The sequence below is a fragment of the Bos mutus genome, chromosome 2 (assembly GCF_027580195.1).
Source record: "Bos mutus isolate GX-2022 chromosome 2, NWIPB_WYAK_1.1, whole genome shotgun sequence".
Classification (NCBI taxonomy): Eukaryota; Metazoa; Chordata; class Mammalia; order Artiodactyla; family Bovidae; genus Bos; species Bos mutus.
Window position 1 is genome coordinate 50122871 of NC_091618.1, and position 25600 is coordinate 50148470.

General features: G+C 40.3%; 1 protein-coding gene across 5 annotated transcripts in view; it reads left to right on the top strand.

Annotated features, from left to right (window-relative positions):
• The window catches only part of ANKRD44 (ankyrin repeat domain 44), a 311092-nt gene that overhangs the window by 160126 nt on the left and 125366 nt on the right, over window positions 1-25600 (top strand). For all 5 annotated transcript variants that reach the window (XM_070388779.1, XM_070388790.1, XM_070388784.1 and 2 more), the window contains exons 3-4: window positions 5836-5914; window positions 14325-14395. In XM_070388779.1, coding sequence (XP_070244880.1) covers window positions 5836-5914; window positions 14325-14395 — 150 coding nt within the window. The remainder of the gene's footprint in view (window positions 1-5835; window positions 5915-14324; window positions 14396-25600) is intronic.

Below are 25600 nucleotides of genomic sequence, written 5' to 3' on the forward strand. Positions count from 1 at the left end.
ACTTTGTCTCAGTGCATTTGGTAATTTTCATAAATCTTTTAACATCACAAATATCAAATTACCATGTCCCTGCTTTTATTTTTTTCTGATGTCCTAAATTTGCAAACTGGTTACTGGATGTAAGTGTCTTTATGGTGATGGCTGGATGTTTCAATTTTTGTATTTCTATTAATAACATCTATCACAGTGTCTGGAAGATAATACCTTCTCAATATGTGTCTGTACCTAGAAAATACAGCTGAATATATGGTGGTAAAACATATTCCAAAGTCACTGTTCTAATAATCAATTTTTTTCAGCTTTTCTGTTTTCATCTCTCTTAAATCAAAGTCTTAGATGGTTTCTAACATCATTTGTACTGCTTCCTATAATTCTTCCTTCATACCTGTTCCCCCGAATTTTGTTCAGTCAAAAATACATAAGGCTTTATTTTCTCCCTTGGGCTTTGTCCTTCATATTCAAATGATTTTAAACATTGTTTGTATCTCTGTCTGATTCTTCTGTTATATCAAGCTCTTGCTGGTTGGTATGCCTGCTGACCCTGGATTTTGGGAAATTAGTTGTTTCTACATAGGTCTGTGGTTTGTGAGCTCACTTTCAGTGAAGTTTTAGTCTGTGGGAATCCTGGGTTACCTGGACCAAGGACGCATCTCTCTGGATACATGTTTTTTCTTCTTGGCACCATATGGGTATCCTTGGCCTAGAACCAATTTTTATAACTATTTTGCAGCTCGAAAGTTTCGAGACTATACAGGGGGCTTCCCAGGTGGTGCTAGTGGTAAAGAATCCACTTGCCAATGCAGGAGACACAAGAGACGTGGGTTTGATCCCTGGGTTGGGAAGATTCCCTGGGGTAGAAAATGGCAATCCACTCCAGTATTCTTCAAATCCTGAAACCACGGGAGGGCAGACTCTGGGGACTCAGTGGAGACACTTTTATTCTTCCACTAAGAATCTAGGCCAAGGCATTGGTGTGCCATCTGCCCAGGGAGTGTTTAGCTTTTTCTGGAGCCCACCTTTGTTCTTTAGGAATCTTTCTTCAAGACCACTTTCTAGGTCTTCCAGTTTCAGTTCTCCACCTCACCTTCCATCCCGGAGCAAGTGTTCAGTCCCAAGCCCCTGGAGTATGGCTTCTCCCTGCAGGGTAATAAGCTCATGTGCTTCCAGCTTTGGTTCTCAGTTTATTCCTTATTTCTTGCCCCAGACCATTTAACTTTTGCAAGCTAATTTAAATGAACGTTTCCTATGTGTTTGTCACGTTTTCCCCAGAATTTCTTAGGGATTATAAGGGAAAGTTTTTTTTGACTATCAAGGCAAGTTCTATGATGATGTTCTTGCTTCCATTTTTTTGGTTTGTGTTTGAATTTTATGTTTAAATTCCTTTTTCATTGTTCAGATCTTTTGCTCTTGGTAGATGTACACCCTACATTTTGTAAGCAAGGTTTCTATGTGTGGGCTACGACCCATAGGACACAAAAGGATGACTGCTGATGTCTCCTAGACATCTGGAACAGAGGCTAACAAACTAAAGTCCTATAATCTGTTTTTAATTGGATAATAATTGCTTTATAATGTTGTGTTGGTTTCTGCCATACAACAGTGTAAATCTGTCATAATTATATATATATATATATATATATATATATATATATGCCATCCCTCTTGAGCCTTCCTCCCCTGTCCCATCCATCTTGCTTGGTGATCATTTGCTTCCACTTTTATAAAGAAAAAAGTTTCAAGTTGGTAGCCAGGACCCCCAGTTCTTTGACATCAGTTTGCTGTGTTGGGCAAGCCATACAACATATCCAAGGGCTCAGAGTCCATATCTTTTAAATGGTGGTAGCAAGGCTTAACAACAAAGTTCTGAAAGATGTGTCTCCCCTGATACGGATGTTATAAGATTTAAGTAATAGAATAGATGAGAAGGCATTCTGAAAAAAAATTAAAAGCACTGCATCAATACCAGATGGGTTTTGTTTCTTCTTAGATACCGTAGGGATATCATTGGCCAATGACCTATTTTTACTAGTATTATTATTAGCATTTTCTTTTCCCCGGAGCCTTCCCTCTCTTTCTACCATTGCATCTCCTACTCTATTTATCTAGCTTATGACAAGTAGAGTGGCCCTTTACTTAGAAAGAGGATGAACTGCAACTTCTGGCTGGTTTCACCTCGTTGGGTATGGTGATGGATGTGACTCTGTTATTCATCCCTCAACTTATGATCCTGTACATCACTCAGGTTCCTTGCTTGAGAGCAGGTGTTGGCAACCCTTGGTCAATAGTAGTAATGCATTGTTATTTTGGGTAAGGTCTTAATAACACATGAAATTGTTTATACGATTCTGCTGCTTCAGTGAACCAAAGAACTGCCTGAATATAGATCTTTTCTGCTGTTGCCTGTTTATGGCTTGTCACTGAAGGAGAGTATCAATTGGCATAGGTGTTCAGAAAGCTATAGGAAACCTTTAAATGCATATTAAGAGGAAAAATAGGATTTATAGTCAAGGAGTTGTAAAAACATGATCTCATGTAACACACCCATATTATAATATAAAAACTTCAATTTGAACAAGTCATGTCATAAAAGGAACTACTGGATGAGTAAAGCCTGTTATATAATGATGGACCAACCAGATTTGAATATTGGTATTTTTTGGCTTTTATTTGAGGCCAAGTTCTCAAACAGAGCATTGACTATGCTTCAGGTCAAATTAAAGTCATAATTTGGGTTGGGTTAGTCCTTTTTTAAATCACTTAGGTGAGGTTTTATTTGTTGAACCAAACTCTGGAACCAGTTCAATTTATTAACGAACATATAATTATATAACTTTTATCCTAGGGCCCAATAGATACTTTTCAGTTATTATAGAGGATTCAAAGAGAATATAAAGCTAAAAAGGAAAGTGCTTGTAGAAACATCAATAGAAGAAATAGAATAGAAGTAGAAGACATTTGTGAAAGTCTGATCTCAGTTATTTGTATAGTTCACTGTATAAATTAATACTTGATTCTCAAATAAGCAAATATGCTTTTAAACACTGAATCTTTATTTTCACAGAAAGGATGATATGGCAATAAGAGGGTTAACCGTGGTTTTATATCTTACTGAATCTTCTAAGCCATGGTGTTATAATAGTGTTAGTAGCTCAGTCCTGTCCAACTCTGTGATTCCATGGGCTGTAGCCTGCTGGGCTTCTCCATTCATGGAATTCTCCAGGCAAGAATACTGTAGTGGGTTGCCATTTCCCTCTCCAGGGGATGTTCCCAACCCAGGGATTGAACCTGGGTCTCCTGCATTGCAGGCGGTCTCTTAACTGACTAAGCTACCAGGGAAGTCCTTTTCTAAGGCATATCATTATCTAATATGGAATAGTAATGTGACTGCCCTACTTCCTCTTATATGTAGTGATTGCCTGCAGCATACATAGACAACATAAATTCCCAGTTAATTCAAACCCCCTTTTTTGACCCACTGAAAAGTTAGTTAATCTCTTCATAAAACCTGTTGACCAGACCTCCTAACAAATAGGCTGGCTAGAAGATCAGTTCTTGTCATGTTCCCGGCCTACCATCTGTTTTAGATATTAGTGAGTCATGAAATGCCTAAAAGCTATAGTCTGAAAGAGACTGAGAGCAGAGGACCTGAACTGTCAGAAAACAAAATAACAGCCTTGGGCTTCAAGGGCTGTTAGGTATATTGTCTAATCAAGCAATGATAGGAATGATGATTAAAATCAATAGTGACTCTACAAATGTCAAAACTAAAACGCATCCTAGTTTCTGGAGAAACCGCCAGACGGTGCATAGGCTTTGGTTACCTTTGTTATAGGATAGCTGCTGAAAGTTTGTAGCGGAGGCCATGCATGTAGACTAGTTGAGTTTGGTCAGTTTATGCTGAGCACCTAGTATGGGCTTTCCCTGTGGCTCAGCTGGTAAAGAATCCACCTGCAATGCAGGAGACCTGGGTTCGATCCCTGGGTTGGGAAGAGCCCCTGGAGAAGGGAAAGGTTACCCACTCCAGTATTCTGGCCTGGAGAATTCCATGGACTGTATAGTCCATGGGGTCGCAATGAGTTGGACACGACTGAGTGACTTTCACTTCACTTCACTTGTTCACCTAGTATGGTGGTACTATAGGGAGAGAGGTAAGACCTATTCTGTACCCTATGAGAGTTCTCAGTCTTCGAGGGAAGATATTGTTACTGAACCAAACTTGGATCTGCTCGCCTGTGTGCAGTGAAGACAATCTACTGATACCGGATTGTGGTGAAGGAACATGCAGCGTTTATTGCAAGGCCAAGCAAGGACTATGGGTGGCCGATGCTCAAAACTTCTGAACTCCTTGATGGCTTTCAGGGAAAGGTTTTTAAAGTCAGGGTGATGGAGAGGGTTTTGGGGTGTATGATCAGCTTATGGCCATTCTTCTGGTTGGTTGGTGGTGAGGTAGTTGGGTGTCAGCATCCTCAACATTCTGGTTCCAACTTGTCTGGGATCTGCGTGCTTATGTCAGCATGCAGTTAACTTCTTCCTCTTGGTGGAGGTTTCAGTATCTGCAAAACAACTCAAGGATGTGGCTCAGGATATTATCTATAGCCCTCGAGGAGGAACTAAAGGTCCTAGATTTTATTTCGTGTCTGTATTATTTTCTCTTTTCTTTGTTCCTGCATTTTCTCATTTTGATTAAATGTTTTTCTACAGACGAGGCAGGTAGAGGACTCGGATGAGGGTTCTGTCCTGGGAAGGCCCCATAGGGTCCTTCTGGGTTACAGTATCCCACAACTATCTGTGCTGTGACTATAATGGCTACCATGGAGCACTTGCTGTGCATGCACCAAGCCTCATACCTACCGAGGACTTACTTACATTGTCTTGAATGCTCTTATCAGTCCTCTAGGGAGGTATTATCTCCAATTTACAGATAGGGAAGCAGTATTTTTTTCCCCTGCCTGTTATCATGCTGCCTCACAGCCATGCAAAGGACTTAGTCTGGAATCTGACAGGTGAAGGTCTAATCTTGACTCTGCTATATACCTGTGGAGTCTTGAGGACATTTCTTACTTTATTTGAGCCATAGTTTCTTATCTGTACAACAGAGTTAGTAATATCTGCCTCAGCTCTCAGCTTCAGTGTCAGCACCTTCAGAAAAGCCTTTCTCAACCATTCTAAGGAATCTTATTCCCATCTTCACAGTCACTTGATTTCATTATCCTGTTTTAATTTTGGTATAGTCTTTATCACCATCTGAAAGGATCTCATGTGTCATTGGGTTACATGACTATTATCAACCTTCGCACTTGATTGTAAGTTTCATGAAGTCGTAGTCACCCCTCTGTCCCCAGAATCTGGTTCCTGACACACAGTAGGCATTCAATAAGTATTACATGAATGGGCAGTGGTCTAAGCAACAGTAATGGAAAATAATTGTATTTATATTTCATGTCCTTGTGAATAGTTTCACTAGGTTTTCTTAGAAAATAAGTCATTGAAAGCTTTGAACTGTGCTGGTAAGATAGGTAGAAGCTTTGAAATTTTTTTACCCATGCTGAAGATTTAAAGATAATTCCAGTGCACAATGGGCCATCCTTGACCTGAGCTGGGCTTTAATAAAAGGAGCAATGAGGCAAATACAACATACAGACACAAAAATGGGGATCTTTCCTTTATGTGACTGGGGGAGATGTGAGAAATGTGTAACCAGCACTCATCTGAATAGGTGTTTGGCCTTCACTCTCTCCCACAAGCATTAACCTCAGAGTAAGTGACATGTCATACTGTATCTACCAAAGGCACCTCCGGCCGGTACTGACTTGTTTATCTTTGCCATCGTTTCAGGATTCTGAGAAGCGAACCCCACTTCATGTGGCTGCGTTTCTGGGAGATGCAGAGATAATTGAACTCCTGATTCTGTCAGGTAAATACCAGCTGTACTTAAAAGTCAATGGCATGTGAAAATTTAAATAACCAATTTACTAGATTGACTACTACAAAGAACCCAAACAAAGTTTCTTTATTGTGCTTGTGGACATTTATTTGGTCATTGATTTTGTCAGTAGACAAGGGACAATACAAGACATTTTTAGTCATTTTTCAATAAGAAGAATGTCTTGTATTGTCCACCAATACAATATTTTAAAGTAATTAGCCTCCAATTAAAATAAATAAATTTTAAAAAAAAAGGAAAAAAATGATTTCTCCAGTAAAACATTTTTATGTTGCTTTGAAAGTCTGATTCCTGACCATCTTAACAAGTAGTCAGGCCCAGTATTGTGGATGCATTCTGTACATTTGGATATCTGTTTCTTTCATTGTAAAAAATTAAAAATTAAAGAGGGAAAATGGATTCCTTTAAATCTACATGAATACACATAGATATGTGTGTGTATTTACATATTTTTAAATTCATTGGACAGGGAGGCCTGGTGTGCTGCAGTTTATGGGGTCGCAAAGAGTCGGACATGACTGAGCGACTGAACTGAACTGAAATGAAATTGCATTGCAAAACAGTACTATTTTGTTTAACTTAACCTCATGGAGGTTAGGTTAGATACATGACTATAATGTAATCAAAGCATAAAAATATGGGAAAAAATGAAACATCAGTTTCTGGATAGTAGTTACCTCTGAGGAGGCAAATAGAGTGAGAGATGTTTTCAGGGGAAGGTATAAAAGAGATAGCAATTCTGTAAAATATTTCATTTTTTAAAAATTGGGAGTAAATATATGGCCAGCACATGTTGTATGCATACTGGTCTTTATGATACTGCCTCTTTATTTTTCTATGTATTTTAAATATTTCATCAGATTTTAAAATACCAATGTTTTCATTTTTAGAAACCTATATACTTGGGGGGAATCCCAGGTGGCTCAGTGGTAAAGAATCTGCCTGTCAATACAGGAGATGCAGAAGGCATGGGTTCGATCCCTGTTTCAGGAAGATCCCCTGGAGGAGGAAATGGCAACACACTCCAGTATTCTCGCCTGGAAAATTCCCATGGACAGAAGAGCCTGGCAGGCTACAGTCCATAGGATTTCAATGAGTTGGACACAATTGCATGACTAAACAATGCATAAGCACTTTTACTAGATAGCATATTGAAAAGCAGAGACATTACTTTGCCAACAAAGGTCCATCTAGTCAAGGCTGTGGTTTTTCAGTGGTCATGTATGGATGTGAGAGTTGGACTGTGAAGAAAGCTGAGCACCGAAGAATTGATGCTTTTGAACTGTGGTGTTGGAGAAGACTCTTGAGAGTCCCTTGGACTGCAAGGAGATCCAACCAGTCCATTCTGAAGGAGATCAGCCCTGGGATTTCTTTGGAGGGAATGATGCTGAAGCTGAAACTCCAGTACTTTGGCCACCTCATGTGAAGAGTTGACTCATTGGAAAAGACTCTGATGCTGGGAGGGATTGGGGGCAGGAGGAAAAGGGGACGACAGAGGATGAGATGGATGGATGGCATCACTGACTCGATGGACGTGAGTCTGAGTGAACTCCGGGAGTTGGTGATGGACAGGGAGGCCTGGCGTGCTGCGATTCATGGGGTCGCAAAGAGTCGGACACGACTGAGCAGCTGAACTGAACTGAACTGAAGCACCTTTACTTGGTACATCTCACCCAAAACCAGCATGTGCTTTCTCCTTTGAGTATTTGCGGGACAAATCCCTGGAATGGATCTAAGCATGTGCATGAGTCTCAGTGTGGATTGCATGCAGGCTAGCTGGCTTTCTTCTTCATTCTTTTGGTTTCAGTTCAGTTCAGTCGCTCAGTCATGTCCGACTCTTTGCGACCCCATGAATCACAGCACACCAGGCTTCCCTGTCCATCACAAACTCCCAGAGTTCACCCAAACTCATGTCCATTAAGTCGGTGATGCCTTCCAGCCATCTCATCCTCTGTCGTCCCCTTCTCCTCCTGCCCCCAATCCCTCCCAGCATCAGAGTCTTTTCCAATGAGTCAACTCTTCGCATGAGGTGGCCAAAGTATTGGAGTCTCAGCTTTAGCATCAGTCCTTCCAAAGAACACCCAGGACTGATCTCCTTTAGAATGGACTGGTTGGATCTCCTTGCAGTCCAAGGGACTCTCAAGAGTCTTCTCCAGCACCACAGTTCAAAAGCATCAATTCTTCGGTGCTCAGCTTTCTTCACAGTCCAACTTTCACATTCATACATGACCACTGGAAAAACCATAGCCTTGACTCGATGGACCTTTGTTGGCAAAGTAATGTCTCTGCTTTTGAATATACTATCTAGGTTGGTCATAACTTTCCTTCCAAGGAGTAAGCGTCTTTTAATTTCATGGCTGCAATCACCATCTGCAGGGATTTGGGATTCCCCCAAAATAAAGTCTGACACTGTTTCCCCATCTATTTCCCATGAAGTGATGGGACTGGATGCCATGATCTTTGTTTTCTGCATGTTGAGCTTTAAGCCAACTTTTTCACTCTCCTCTTTCACTTTCATTAAGAGGCTTTTTAGTTCCTCTTCACTTTCTGCCATAAGGGTGGTGTCATCTGCAAATCTGAGGTTATTGATATTTCTCCCGGCAATCTTGATTCCAGCTTGGGCTTCTTCTAGCCCAGCGTTTCTCATGATGTACTCTGCATATAAGTTAAATAAGCAAGGTGACAATATACAGCCTTGATATACTCCTTTTCCTATTTGGAACCAGTTTGTTGTTCCATGGCCAGTTCTAACTGTTGCTTCCTGACCTGCATCTTGGTTTGGGGAGATTCAAATCTGGAGGAAATGCCGCTTCCCAGAGACTATGCAAAAGACCAATAATAAGGTTTTGACTTTGTTTGCAGTAGTAAAGGGAAATTGTAGAATTCCAAAATCAGCTATGCAAAGATTGGAACTGATACAGTATTGGAGCAGTATTGGAGAAGAACACTGAAAAAGAATGGTGCTGTGATGCACAAGGAATATTCGCATTGCCCTTATTTTTGTCGTGGTTGTGTTCTTGAGGTAGCTTTTCTCAGGAAACAAGTATTCTATGCCTTGCAATGCTTGTGCTACATGCTTCTGACAGTCTTATGGAGATTAGGTTAGAATTTGTGGAGTATTTTTTGTGCTCTTGAGAACAGGCCTTCCTTCTGATAATTCTAAAGATGTTTCAAGGCTGTGTTCCAAACAAATATATAGTACTTGGCACTGGCAGTCTGTGGTTAAGAGCCAGTGCACACCTGGCTGGTTGCCCCAGCAGTAGAAATTTGGCCCATGGAAAATTATAGGCAGAATTGGTGGAGGTGCAAAATAAAAGACTTTTGTGGTATGAGACCTAATGATCCCAGCAAGCTCTACCTACCTTCTAAGTGTTGTTTTAAAACACAGCTCAGGGTTCTCAGAGGAATGTTTGGTTCATGACTGTGCAAATTTAGAACTTTGTCTTATATCACCAGCTATGCTTTTTTTGCGTGTTGGTTTGTTTGTTTTTCTACATTTGAAGGGAAATGTTTTAATTCTTCAGCATGGAGGTGACCCATCTATTTTTTCCCAGGCATCTAGGGTCTGATAATCAAGAGACTTGGTTTCACCTTTCCTTTATGTGGGCATGGAGCACCCCAGCCTCTTTTAAACAGGGCTCATTCAGAGCCAGGAGAAACTGTTCTGTATCTCTTGATCTGTACACCTGTTTCCTTAGCCCAGTCATCTTGGAAGAATCACTGAGCTATTAATGCCTCTAGTATAATTTTAGGTGGCACATGCTATGGAATTTTTCCTCCTTCCCCCATCAAATTAGGAAGACTTAGGATACGGAAGAGAGTTGTGAAGGGTCTTTAGGAATTTTACTCAACTGTGGAAGCTTAGCAAACTCTTGGAATTCTCATGGTTTTAATTTCCCTGAAAGGTCTTTATTCATTTTGTGTAGTATATTCCTAAACAAATATCATTGCAAGAGCAGTGATTTCATCTCTAGACTTACATCTGGCAGTTGACCCTTTAGGGAATCCAACCAAATTGTTTTCCAGTTTAATAATGAATGAGGTGCTAATTATTCCCATGTTGGACAAATCATTTGACTTTGCCAGAATCTCCCATTACAGCTGTGTTCTCCATTGTTGTATTAACTTACAGAGCATAGTGTAACTCAAGCCCACTAAATTCCTACTGACATTATCTTTTGTTAGCTAGGCAGATGGAACCCTGAGTGTCTCTGAGTAGACAGCAAGGAATTCAGGCCTTGCAGATTTCCTCTTCTTATAACTGCTTCTGGCTTTATTTTCACCACCTGCTTGTAGCTTCTGTTTTGGAACTGACTGAGTCAGGATTAAGGCAGAGAGAAGGTCAAGAGCTTGCTAAATCATTTTCCTGGAGATATATGAATGAGATCAGTGTGAACCAATCAGTAGCTAAGAGTTAAGAGACTAGTGTTGAGATATAGGGAGCAGAGCACACAGAGAAACAGCCATAGTAACAAGACCTTGTAGAGAAATTCTGGAAACACACAGGGTTAGAGAGAGAGTTCTGAGCTGAAGGAAGAAAACTGGGAGTACACACCCTGTAACATGTGAGTGTTTGTGAGTTGTAACTATTAATTAAAAAAATAAATAAATTAGAATGTAGGCCACCAAACAAGTGGTATTGCTATGAAATTATTTCCTGTGATTTTTCAAAATGTGATTACCACTCCCAATGCAAATTGCCTCCAGAGCTGGTGGCAGGTCATTTTTTTGATTCTTTCATGCATAACAAATATTCATCCTTTGAGGTTGGATTTGATTTTTGGGGGGGTCTAGAAAAAGAGGGGTAATTAAATGAGGCAATGCTGATTTTGGTCTCCAGTGCAGTGTGATTATAAAGTAATGGGCCATTTGCTGATAGGCATATAAACTGGCCCCAAAGGCAACTCCAAGGGGAATTTTTAAAATGTTTTGAGCAATTGCCACATATTTGGAATTATCATATATTCTTCTTAGGTCATTGCTTTGCAGGACAGTGTTTGTTTTTAAAAAATCAATAGCAAGCTGATCTCACTGTATTATAATCATATTTCATGTGATCTTTCTTTCATATTTATTTCTATAATTAAAAGCCAAACATTGGCTGGCCTGTTCTCGCTGGCCTGTAAGATTTTTAGTCATTTGATCTATCTTTTTTCTTTGTCCTACTTGTTTCTAAATGACACGGTGAGAAGAACAGAAATATTGCCTCTGAAAATATGCTCAGAGTTCTCTTTACTCCTGTTATCTATGAAAATAAAATCAAGCAGTAGTAGGGATAAGATTTAAAAAAAAAAAAGATATTTTAGAGTTCATGCCTGACAACTTTTAATTAGGTCTTGGTTTCTGGAGAATCAGTATAACCTGGTGCTTTAAAAAAAAAAAAAATTAAAAACGTGCTTGGGGGAAAAAGCATTTGCCTTTAAATCATTAGACATGCTGACTCTGTGTCCTTCAGTGCACAATGGTGCCTGACAGGCAGGTAAATAACATGAAGCTTCCTTTAGAAAAATCAGTTATAAATATTCAACTCAAACCATCTGACATCTCCCTCTGACATGTAAACAAGACTGTTCGATAGAGGAAGAGGATGAGGAAGCCAGTCTCACGAGATGACACTGATGAAATATGCGTCCCCATTCAGATAACTCTGCTTTTGTCATAATAATTTTGTTGTTCTGGGAGAGGTGGTTTCCCTGGCAGCTGCCTCTTCAACCTTGTGGAGGAGGATTAGTGGAGGAATGGAAGGCTTACACAGTGACTGAATCTACTCCCTAGATTTCTAATTAGCTTTCAATTTCTCAAGTGAGTCCAAAGCTGCATGAACACAGTGCTGGTATTTGTTACACATGGGGGTGTATGTTGCTTTATGTTACCCAGCAAGCTCAGCGGCATTTTTCTCCTTAAAAGAGTTTTGATATTAAAAGCCACATTTGGATCTGCATAAAACTTTTTTTTTTTAGAATTTTAGAAAACATAAACAGTAATAATAGTAACTACAATATAAATGTATACATATAAATTATAAGAAAAATAGGGGGAATACGCAAAGAATATAAATAAATGGTTCTCAGGGAATGAATTACAAGTGGCTAATGAACAAACATATTAGAAGATGCCCAATCTCATTGTTAAATAGGCAACACAGAAATGTAAGACCATTTTCTTCCAGTCAGATTTGCAATATTTTAAGTATCTGATATGCATAGTCACTTCAGCTGTATCCAATTCTTTGCGACCCTTTGGACTGTAGCCCACCAGGCTCCTCTCTCCATGGGATTCTCCAAGCAAGAATATAGGAGTGGTTGCCATTTCCTCCTCCAGGGGATCTTCCTGACCCAGGGACTGAACCCACATCTCCTGTGTCGCCTGTTTTGGCAGATGGGTTCTTTCCCACTACTGCCACCTGGGAGGCCCTTGTTCTAACAGCTGCTAAGTCACTTCAGTCGTGTCCGACTCTGTGCGACCCCATAGACGGCAGCCCACCAGGCTCCCCTGTCCCTGGGATCCTCCAGGCAAGAACACTGGAGTGGGTTGCCATTTGCTTCTCCAACTGTACTAACAGCAGTTTAGCCCAAAACTGTTGGACCCAGTCAGTGATGAAACAGACAGGGGCCAAACAGGAGGCCTAATAGGTCATCACTGGTCCACAGGAGAGGAAGGCAACATTTGGAGTGAGGGCTGCAGACTGTGTGACTTTCTTCTGATTGGTTGGTGGTGAGGCAACTGGGCAGTGCTCCAGGAATCTTCTGCTCAGCCTGAGGTTACCATCCTCCACTTGAGTGGTGGCCCCAGTTCTGGAGAAGAACTCAAAGAGATTGTTATGCATATTCCTTGAATAATAATAATAAATAACTGATAATATCAAGTATTGATGAAAATGTGAGGAAATAAAGCAGTCATACACTGTGAGTGTATAAATTGGCACACTTTGAAGGGTTGAAACTTCAAAACCAAAAGTACATGGTCAATGACACAGAAGGTCCATTTCTAATTATGTATCCTAGAAAAATACTTACACATTTGCATAGAGTCATTTTATGGATGTTCATAGCAGCATTGTTTACAGTGAACTATTGGGACACATATTTGTATATAAGACATAAATCAGGATCTCATATACTAACTCAGAGTAGTAGTTTTCTTCAGGGAGTGAAGAGAGTCCAGCATTGGGGGTGATTCTCAAAGGGACTTTACCTAAATCTGTAACAATCTATCTTTTAAAAGAAGAATACGTTAATGTATTACTCGTATGATCAAAAACGTGAAGCAAAATAGGTCTTTTGCTGTTCGTGGTAATAGGTAGTTTTCACAGCTCTGGTTCAGACTAGTTCGGCTGAGGAGACAGGGCTGTGTTACCCTATCTGCCCACCCCATAGTGTAAGGGAGTTGTGACAGCCCACAGAGGCTTCATGTGGTGTCTGTTCAAAAGCTCCCATGGAAGCTGGCTTCTTTCTACCGAAATATGTGGCTAGTTCCAGAGGAATAATTAGGGTCTTGGATAAAATGGATTTCTGCTAATCCCTTTAGCCCAGATCAAGTCTCATCAGGACTCAACTTTACAAACTTGTTTGACATCTCACTGGCCTCTAATATAATATACCTTTGTTAAAAGACTGCTCATCCCTAATAATTTGTCAAGAAGGATGTTGTCTGCCCTGTGAAATAAATATGCTTAATGACTAAAAATAAAATAATGCATGTGATTATATAGTTTATATTCAGGAATATATATTATATTCAGGAGCACACATACATATATCCACACCCTTGAGAAGTTCTCCATTCTTCAGAACCTATATTTCTAAAGTTCTGGAGAATCTCAGTTTTCTTAAAACTGTATCGCCTACCCAGTGAGACACTGTTATTTCTCTTCTGCTGCTGCTAAGTCACTTCAGTTGTGTCCGATTCTGTGCGACCCCATAGAGGCAGCCCACCAGGCTCCCCTGCCCTGGGATTCTCCAGGCAAGAACACTGGAGTGGGTTGCCATTTCCTTCTCCAATGCATAAAAGTGAAAGTGAAGTCGCTCAGTCGTGTCTGACTCTTCACGACCCCATGGACTGCAGCCTACCAGGCTCCTCCGTCCATGGGATTCTCCAGACAAGAGTACTGGAGTGGGTTGCCATTGCCTTCTCCTATTTCTCTTCTAGTCTTAACCTAATTCTTGTGACATTCTAAACTCATGATCTTGCTTCTTCTACTGGACTCAGTATCGCCTCCTGTCTGGCCAGAAAGCACATGATTGATACAAAGAAAAAACAAACAAACAAAATGTGTTGTTTGTACCAGGCAAACAAGAGCACAAGATACAGCATCTGACTTCGCATCAGCAGAACTTGCCCTGACTGTATTATGCTTCTAACCTGTGCTGTTTGGTTCCAGGAGCTCGTGTGAATGCCAAGGACAACATGTGGCTGACCCCGTTGCACCGGGCTGTTGCCTCCAGAAGTGAAGTGAGTGATTATCTTATTTAATCTAGCACCTCCAGTTTCTAGAAAGAGAGAAATGCTTTCTGCTGAATTAGGGATTCTCACTGGTGAGCAAAAGGCTGTAATGCGAGAGGGCGAACAGCTGTTTATTTAAGTACCTCCTGCGTGCCCAGCATGATGTTAGGGGCTGCCTGGGGTGGTCCAAGATGGCATCATCCTTGACTTGAGTGAGTTCTCAGTCTGGATGGGATGCAAACAGGTGAGTAGATCAGTACAGTGTCATAACTGAATTGGAGGAAGAAGCAAATAACTGTCTTCTTGAATAGACGAAGTCTTCCAAGACGAGACATCAGTTAAGCTAGTCCTTAGAGGATGTGTAGAGGTTTACAAGGCCAAGAAAAGGAGAGAGGGCTGAGGCAGGAGAGCAAACATGCTGAAGAACAAGGGTCATGGCTGTGAACAATGGTGGGTTCAGTTGGATGTAGCTGGAACATGGGGTTAGTAGAAGGTAAGTCTGATAGTAGAGGCTGGGTCAAGTAGCAGAATCCCGGGTATCCTCTGAGCAGTGGGGAGTGTTGACAAGCAGAGATAAGTGTAAACCTGACAGAGTTTGGAACAAGTGAGAGTGAGATGGCAAAGAACCCCCTGGGTTAATGGTGACATCGTTAATCAGTTCTGTTTGAAAGTGCCGAGTTTGGTAAATATGTCACCGAAATGTAAGCACCATGACAGTAGGGATCTGTGTTTTGTTTCTTGATGTATCCCAAGCCTGGTACATTGTAGGTGCTCGGGAAATAATTATATTTTGAATGCTGGAAATTTGGGTGAGGATGGCAAATATGTCTTAATTAGAGACATTTTGTCTGTTTACATTTAAAGTAATTATTGATAGGTGTGTTCTTACTGCCATTCCATTAATTCCTTTGGTTGTTTTGTAGTTTTTTTTTCTTCTTTTATTCTTTTCCATTGTGATTTGATGCCTATATTGAGTGTTTAGATTTTTTTCTGTTTTTTTATATGTATCTATTATAGGTTTTGGGGCTTCCCAACTCGCTCAGTGGTAAAGAATCCGCCTTCCAATGCAGGAGACACAGGAGATGCAAGTTTGATCCCTGGGTCGGGAGAGCCCCTGGAGGAGGAAATGGCAACCCACTCCAGTATTCTTGCCTGAACAATCCTGTGAACATAGGAGCCTACTGGGCTACAGTCCATAGGGTCACAAAGAGTAAGGCACAGCTGAGTGACTGAGCACATGGAACATTATAGGTTCTTGGTTTGTGGTTACTATACACACACACACACACATTTATATTGATGATCTCAAGTTTTATATATGTATGGGTCTTCCCAAGTGGTGCTGCTGGTAAGGAACTGCCTCCCAGTGCAGGAGACGTAGAAGACGTGGGTTCAGTCCTAGGTCTGGAACATCCCCTGGAGAAGGGCATTGCAACACTCTTCAGTATTCTTGCCTGGAGCATCCCATGGACAAAGGAGTCTGGCAGGCTACAGTCCATGGAGTTGCAAAGAGTCAGATACAACTGAAACAACTGAGCATCTATATATGTATGTATATATATATATATTCACACATATATATTGATGATCTAAGTTATATGCATGTGTATATATATACACACACATATATTAGTGATCTCTTAAGTTCAAACACATTCTAACACCCCTACGTTTTTATTTTCCCCTGTTATGTTTAATATTTCTAACATCATGTTTTACATTTTTTTGTGTCTCTCTTAACTACTTACTGTGGATATAGATGATTTTCCTACTTTTGTGTTTTGACCTTTCTACTAGCTTTATAAGCGATCTACCTTTCATATATGTTTGCCTTTACACATGAGATTTTTCCTTTCATAATTTTTATATTTCTACTTTTGGCCTTTTCTTTTTCACTAGGAGAAGTCCCTTTAAGATTTCTTGTAAGGTTGGGTTAGTGGTACTGAATTCTTTTAGCTTTTACTTGTTTGTAAAATTGTTTATCTTTCCTTCAAATCTGAATGATAACCTTGCCAGGAAGAGTATTCTCAGTTGTAGGTTTTTTTCCTTTCATTGCTTTGAATATATAGTGCCACTCCCTTCTGGCTTGCAAAGTCTCTGCTGAACGTCAGCTTACTATACATAGCTGGTTGCTTTTCTCTTACTATTAATTTTTAGATTTTTAATATATTTTTAAAAAATTTATTTTATTGAAGTATAGTTGTTTTACAGTGTTGTGCTAGTTTCTACTCTACAGCAAAGTGATTTAGAAATAAATTTTTTTGTCATTTTAGTTATAGTATGACTTGATGTGAACCTCTTTGGGTTCCTCTTGTTTGAAACTCGGGATGTCTTTTTGGATCTGGATGTCTATTTCCTTCCCTAGGTTAGGGAAGTTTTTAGCTATTATTTCTTCAAGTAAGTTCTCTGCCCCTTTCTCTTTCTTTTCTCCTTCTGGGACTCTTATATTGCAATGTCAGTATGCTTGATGTGGTCTGGAGGTTTCTTAAAGTATTCTTATTTCTTTTAATCCTTTTTTTCTTTTTTATGTTTAGCTTGGGTGATTTCCACTACTCTTCCAGATCACTGATTATTCCTCTGTATCATCTAATCTACTATTGATTCCTTCTAGTGTATCTTTCATTTCAGTTAGTATATTCTTCAGCTTTGTTTGGTTTTTCTTTATATTTTCTAACTCTTTTAAAATTCTCCCAGTTTTCATCCATTCTTCTTTGAAGTTCACTGAGCATCTTTTTTGATGATCAAAAAATGATCATTTTTGATCATTAGCTTGAACCCTTTATCAGTTAGGTTGCTGTCTCTACTTTTGTTCTTTTTCTGAGGTTTTGTCTTGTTTCTTCATTTGGAGCATATTTCTCTATCTCCTCATTTTGCCTAATTCTCTGTGTTTATTTTCCTGTACTAGGTAGGTCAATTACATTTTCTGATCTTAGAGAAGTGGTTTTATGTAGGAGACGTCCTATGAGATCCAACACCACTTTCCCTTCTGGTCACCAGAGCTATGTGCTCTAGGGGTACCCCCATCTGGGCTGTGGGTGCCTCCTCTGATGGAGCCAGGTCAATTATTGTGAGCTTTCTGGGAGGCAAGGCTGGCTCCAAGCTTGTTTAGCTGTGAGGTTCTACCTCATGTTGGGGGCCCACTGGAGGATGTGGTAAGCTCCCCAAGCGGTTGGCTGTGCAGCCTGTGGGCTGTGGAGCTGGTGCTAGTGGGCAGGTAAGCCCCCAGCACTAATAGGCTATTGGAAGGACTCTAAACTGGCACTTGCCAGTGCTGACATCACGGTAGAATGAGCTCCCCCAAGGACATACCACCAGTGTCCTCATTCTCAGGTGAAGTCCCAGGTGCCTTCTGCCTCTCAAGAGGCTCTCCAAGAATAGCAAGTAGGTCTGACCCAGGCTTTTTTCAAGCTACAACCTCTGCACATGCTCTTTAAGAGTAGTCTGTTTCCTAAGTTCTCTGGTTCTCCTGAACATAAGCCCCACTGGCTTTCAAAGCAGAAGTTCTGGGGACTCATCTTCCTGCCGCAGGATCCCAGGCTGCAGAGCACAGTATGGGGCTTGGACCTCTCGCTCCTTGGGGAGGACCTCTGTGATCATGATATTCTTCCCATTTATGGGTTTCTTACCCAGGTGTACGGGTCCTGCATATACTACGTCTTGGCCCCTCCTGTCTTTCTTGTTGTAGTCCATTCTTTATATCTTTTGTTGGGGAAATCCTTTCTACAAGTCTTCAGATCATTCTCGTGGATGCTTGCTCTGTAAGTAGTTGCAGTTTTGGTGTGCCTGTGGGAAGAGGTGAATTCAGGCACTTCCCATTCTGCCATCTTGGCTACAGCCCATTCCTCCTTTTTAAAATTAGATCCTATATCCATTACTTTCAGTTCAGTTCAGTTCAGTCACTCAGTCATGTCCGACTCTCTGTGTCCCCATGGACTGCAGCACACCAGGCTTCCCTGTCCATCACCCAACTTCTGGAGCCTACTCAAACTCATGTCCATTGCGTCAGTGATGCCATCCAACCATCTCATCCTGTCATCCCCTTCTCTTCCCATCTTCAATCTTTCCCAGCATCAGGATATTTTCCAATGAGTCGGTTCTTCACATCAGGTAGCCAATGTATTGGAGTTTCAGCTTCAGCATCAGTCCTTCCGATGAATATTCAGGACTGATTTCCTTTAGAATTGACTGGTTGGATCTCCTTGCAGTCCAAGGAACTCTCAAGAGTCTTCTCTAACACCACAGTTCAAAAGCATCAACACCACAGTTCAAAAGCTATTACTTTATGCCTCATCTAAATAACAGGTGGGGAAAGCATACTCAAGGTGGGAAGACCAGAGAAGGTTTGGACTGGTCTTTTGGAGTTTGACTATTAGAACTTGCCAAAGAAGATACATGAGTTCAGTGGGCATATCTGTCTGTTGCTTAGATTGGCAAACACTGATATTCCTTACACAAATATGTATTAAAAGCCATTTCTTCTTTGAAAGACTTATAAACCCTAAATTGTCTTTAAAACCTCTTTGCATCTCAAGCATGGATAATTGATCCCTCTCAGGGTTCAAGGCTCAGGGTTCAATCAAGGAATGAGAACCACCATGATAAATGCAGATATTTATTATAGGAATTAGACCGTACACAATTGTGTGAGCTGCTGGGGAAGTTTGTTTATTTATGTAAAGCTATCCTCTTGGTTTCTGTGTGGTCCTAAAGTCACTGTGGGCCAGCAGTTGAAAAGAAAAACTAGATATGAAATGGGGGAAAATAGGGACAACCTGGAACCCCATCTGTCTCTCATTGCTCAGCATTGCCCATGTGGGTGTCCTGCAGAAGAAGCTGTGTGCTTCACCTCTGAGCTCACATGTGCCTGGCCCGGAATAGGAGTAATTGAAGAAGATGTGGTAGGATCTGAAGAAGCATCAACCTGGTACCATCCTGTGCCAACACAATGATGCTACTGGTCACTGGCCCTGTGCACAAGCTGCCATAGCACTTGGCACCCAACACGCCATCAGTCTGTAATTTCATGGTTCCCTTCCAGAACATGAAGCTTTCTCAAGGGGCCAACCCTAGATGGAACAATACAGTGGAGGGAATTCCATGAAATGTAGTTCAGCTTGGCTAACGTGGAAGAACAATATAAAACTATCATTGAAATTGTTATTCTGTTTTATTAAAAAGATTGTCTAGCCAGTAAGTTCTTGGCAACGAGTGGCATGCCTGTTGTTTGTCATTGTATATTTAGCATCTCGCCTGCCCAGGAAACCATTGTTTTTTGAGTGATTCAGTAAAGATTGGGTTTTCCATTTAACCTGTGTTGACCTGATTCTCTGTAAAACTGCTAACGTGGAGCTAGTACACTGCGCAGAGAATGATGGTGGCAACCATCTTTCATGCATGGAACATAAACTAACTTGAAGTTTGTTTATGGGAGTATCGCACTAAAAGCAAGTTAAGCCACTGGATCCTGCAAAATCAGAATGAGTTCCTAAAATAGCATGCAACACAGATTATCAGTTTAAGTCAGAGATATCAGTGTACATCAACATTTCTGAGCCTTCTTTCCATCAGGCAAATTTCTTGTTTGGATTTCTGTGACTAGGAAAAGAATGTTCATTTGCTGAATTCATTTCCTGAGCCTATTATAGCAATAGGAGTATTAGGTCATAATATTGATTAAACACCCACCCATGCTTGAGATTGTAGAAGCTCCTCTGCAAACAAGAAGGTAAATCAAGACATGGTCATAGCCCTTGAAAATTGTTCCAAATAGATTGGTTTGTGGAGATAAATCTTTAAGACTTACTTGGTGCTGACCAGGCTGTGTTGTGTACTCCCTTCTTGGCCTAATCCCCACCCTCCTCCTACCTCCACCCCACTCCACACCCACTCCCTGGTGTCCCCAGGGAGACAACACCAAACAGGAAATTAGAGCCAAACAGCATTGTCTTCTTCCTGACTCCCTGAGGCTACCAACCACCTTCTCTTTCTCTGACTGCTCCCACAGCTGTGAAGAAATAGAAGAGTCTCTTACAAACAGTTAAAGACATTTATTTTGCAATGCTAGGTAACATACATGAGCAAGATTTTGGGCTGCCAGGGAGAATTATCTGGAGTGTTGATGTAAATTATTTCACATTATTTCCCCTGTTAATTCTCGGTGCTTTTTTGTTTTTCCTTGGAAAAGAACAGCTGTGTATAAAGGAGTGAAATGCAAAGAAACCTGGGGGGTTCCACACATGTTTATTGAAGCCTGTTCTGTGTGGGCCTCAAGTGGATGTGAAGTCTCCCTTCTTAGACATTGTGTTGAGGGCAGATAGCAGGTAGACAGCCAGCACACAACCAGTAGAAAACCATAGAGCCTACTGTGGTGTGTGTCCAAATGTGACTGGCCTTTCACACATGTGTTTTCTTCTCTAATGAACTGAGGGGCTGCACCAAAGGATTTGCTAAACTTGTCACTTTTCTGTCCCAGAGGCTCTTTTGTGGTTAGAAATATTGAAAATGGTTGTATCCCATCTTTGGGGTGTAGAATTAAGAATGTTGTGTTCAAATTAGTATTGTCATGATGAATATTTATTGAGCAATTACTGCTTGCTAGGCAATGTGCTAAGCACTTTCTGTACATTATTCCTTTTTAACCTCTGAGTTAATTACGCTCTGAGTCTGACACTGTTATTAATCCTCATTTAGGAAATGTGGTCTCAGAGAAGTTAAGCAACAGAGCTTAAGACACCACAGCCAATGAGTGGAGGAGGGTGTATCCAGAGAACCTGTTCTCCTAACCACTGTGCAACACTGCTGCCCTCTCATCACATGGGCATCCCTAGGGATACTTGTTCAACTTATAAAGCCTATCTATTTTTGTATCTGTGCAGACAAATGTCCAACAGGTATAAAGATGTTTTCCAGATCTGAATAGGAAAAACATCTTATAGCTTAAAATTTAAACATCATGTTTTTCCCTTCCCTCTAAGAAACACTGTCATTTTGGGCTAAATGCTAAAAGGAGAACTGGAAAAATTATATGGGAGACTAGAATGTTGTTGCTTTCCATAAATTATTTTTATGATGATAAAAAGATGATCACATATAGAACATAGATTGTAACTGGGATGGGTAGAAAATAACCATCTTATAACCTATTTGAAGGTAGATGAGTAGTATTCAGATTTAGTGTGCATTCAGATAATCTGCAGTGCTTGTTAAAAGTACCTGTTCTAACAGTACTACATGTAGATAAATACAAGGACCTACTGTATAGCATAGGAACTATACTCTGTAGCCAGTATTATGTGTGTGCATATATATATACAGTTCAGTTCACGCATATAATTGCATATGTAGATGTTGTTGTTTAGTCACTAAGTCGTGTCCAGCTCTTTTGCAGCCCAGTGAACTGTAGCCTGCCAGGCTCCTCTGTCCATGGGATTTCCCAGGGAGGATTACTGGAGTGGGTTGCCATTTCCTCCTCCAGGAGATCTTCCTAACCCAGGGATTGACCCAGGTCTCTTGCATTGGTGAGCAGATTCTTTACCACTGAACCAGTAGGGTAGCCCTTATTTATATATATATATATATATATATATATCAAATGGAATCACTTTGCCTCAAACTAACACCTCAAATTAACACAATATTATAAATCAACTATACTTCAATTTAAGAATTTTTGAATAAAGTCACATGCACACACAGACACACAAACGCAAAGTACATGTTCTAGAACCTCACCCCCAGTGATTCTGATGAAGCCTGTGATTGAGCCCAGAAATCTGGGCTTAATTCAAAGAGAAAATTCTGATGCTTGTGGTCTACATTCCATACTTTGAGACCTGAGATTAATGTCTGGGAATATTTTAGTATCTGGCCTTCCCAAAGTTTAGAGCCACTGGTTCTTGAGTAGTTTGAATTCTTTCACATCCCCAAGTCTCCCCTTTATACTACTGTTTCTTAGAATAATTTTACTCTAATAATAATTATAATGATACAGCACACATTTGGTTTAATAGTGGTATTTTTAGAAGAATAATCTGAATAATTTGAACAAATTAGGCACCAATTTATACAATTCGTACAGTATATGAAATTGCTGTAGTCAATAGAGGATACAGGGTAAAAGCCCCAACCAATTATTATTTTACAGTAATAGATTAAATTTCTTCTGGACTTGAGTACAGCCTCAGGGACATTAACACACATAAATGTCTTGTTAATTTTTGCATATTATTATTTAGAGAATTAGTTATTCATTCATGTGGAAAATTCTGAAAGAGATGGGAATACCAGGCCACCTGACCTGCCTCTTGAGAAACCTATATACAGGTCAGGAAGCAACAGTTAGAACTGGACATGGAACAACAGACTGGTTCCAAATAGGAAAAGGAGTACGTCAAGGCTGTATATTGTCACCCTGCTTATTTAACTTCTATGCAGAGTACATCATGAGAAACGCTGGGCTGGAAGAAGCACAAGCTGGAGCCAAGATTGCCGGGAGAAATATCAATAACCTCAGATATGCAGATGACACCACCCTTATGGCAGAAAGTGAAGAGGAACTAAAAAGCCTCTTTATGAAAGTCAAAGAGGAGAGTCAAAAAGTTGGCTTAAAGCTCAATATTCAGAAAATGAAAATCATGGCATCTGGTCCCATCACTTCATGGGAAATAGATGGGGAAACAGTGGAAACAATGTCAGACTTTAATATTTTGGGCTCCCAAATCCCTGCAGATGGTGATTGCAGCCATGAAATTAAAAGACGCTTACTCCTTGGAAGGAAAGTTATGACCAACGTAGATAGCATATTGAAAACCAGAGACATTACTTTGCCAACAAAGGTCCATCTAGTCAAGGCTATGGTTTTTCCAGTAGTCAGGTATGGATGTGAGAGTTGGACTGTGAAGAAAGCTGAGCGCCGAAGAATTGATGCTTTTGAACTGTGGTGTTGGAGAAGACTCTTGAGAGTCCCTTGGACTGCAAGGAGATCCAACCAGTCCATTCTAAAGGAGGTCAGTCCTGGGTGTTCTTTGGAAGGACTTATGCTAAAGCTGAAACTCCAATACTTTGGCCACCTCATGCGAAGAGTTGACTCATTGGAAAAGACTCTGATGCTGGGAGGGATTGGGGGCAGGAGGAGAAGGGGACGACAGAGGATGAGATGGCTGGATTGCATCACCAACTCGATGGACATGAGTTTGGGTGAACTCCGGGAGTTGGTGATGGACAGAGAGGCCTGGCGTGCTGCGATTCATGGGGTCGCAAAGAGTCAGACACAACTGAGCGACTGAACTGAAATGAACTGATACCAATATATTTATTCTACTCAAATTTATTGAATATACATTAGGTGCCAGAAACCTGCCAGGCTTTGTGGACAGTATAGAAAATTGCATGAGACTCAGACCTTTGTCCAAACAGCTTACTGTTTATAAAATTTGACATTGTTTATGTCTATAAGGACTCTGTATAATCATAAAGAATTACTTTTCCATGAGTAATTTATGACCACTTAATGCAATGCACATTTGAAAGTAAGAAAAACAAATATTGGAGGCGACCATTTTTAAGGCACATGTATCCTATTTCTTCTCATCTTTTCCATGTGCCAAAGTGCATGTTTCTGTTTCTTAAACAGGGTTGAAGCAACCTTTTGTAAAAGGAGAAAGTCATAAAAAGTAGAAATAAAGTGACTATAGATGCCATCTCCAGTTCACCATGTGTGATATCCCATGACAGTTCCTCCCTCTGTCTGCTATTTCTGTATCTCAAATAGGAGAGCCTACCGTGGAGTGTCATCCAACAAGGCCTGCAGTCCTAAGGCCGAGTGTTCCCCTCAGGAGGAATGCCAGCATCCTTACACATTCTTGTTCATTAAAAAAGAAACCAAGGCTTTGAAACAGCACCACTCACAGTGTGGCTTGTGACTAGTCTGAGATTTGGTCTTTCCTGTGGTGACTTGAGTGAGCATTCAGAAACTTTTAGAAAAATTTGATAAAGTAATTTCATGGCTGCGAAACTTAATAAGAAAATAACTGAGTTTATAATTTGTATCTTCATCTTTTTTTCATTTTGTTATTCTAATTATGCATGAGGAATTTGAAATAATTAAAAAAAACTTGTCCTTTACCGCAACTAGTTTGAGAAGTACTGTTTAAGTATCCTTTCTTGGTTCAGAAAGTGTTCAGCTTCCCATTCCCCACATAGCTTCTTTTTCACCTAGTAAATTTCTGTCAGAACAAACTCCTAGCTGTAATTTTTAGCCAGTGGGTAATACAGGAAAAAGACTTCTTTTGATTACAAAAATCATTGATTCCCTCAATAACCATAGAATTACTTCCTCTTCAAGGTAAAATGCTTTCAAGTTAAAATTTTTGAAATAAAAATGCAACTTTAAAAAAAGGAATTATAGTCTTTTTAAATCAAAGCTTCATTTTTGTGAAAATATTACTTTACATTTATATTAAATGCATGCATCCATTTTTGCAGGCTAAAACTTCAGAATTTAAAATGTAAATAAGTAAGGGAGAATTAACATTTAAGAGTATTTATGTCAGGATACTTGCCTGGTACTGTCCACTGAGTAAGCTCTGGGCCTGGAGAAAATGCAGGGTCCCTTAAGACAGCCAGGCTGGCAAACCATCTTTAGCCATCGTGACTATAAAATGAAGCTGCCTGTCAAATGAGGGTCAGTCCAGATGACCCTTGAGACCTTTTCTAATTCTGTATCCTGTATCTCTGTGCATTAGATTCCATAGCCATTTTTTACTACTTGCGTTTTCATTTCAGAAATGGGTTGTTCAGTAGCTAAGTCATGTCCAACTCTTTGCGACCCCATGAATTACAGCACACCAGGCTTCCCTGTCCTTCACTATCTCCTTGAGTTTGCTCAAACTCATGTCCATTCAATCAGTGATGCCGTCTAACTATCTCATCCACTGCTGCCCTCTGTTCCTCTTGCTCTCAATCTTTTCCAGCATCAGGGTCTTTCCCAATGAGTCCATCATGGTCTTTCCCAATAAAAAAGGGTTAATCCTTGGAAATCAACCAAGAACCCCTCCTTTGTATAACTAAGCATTCCTTGATAGAGTCCCTTCTTGTCAAATAAGGTGAAACTGCAATTCATTACCTTGGTAGATATTTTAAAAAAATGAAAAATGGCAAAGTTGAAACATTTCATAAAAGTGGAGAAATAAATGTAGTGGTCATTCTAGATGTCTG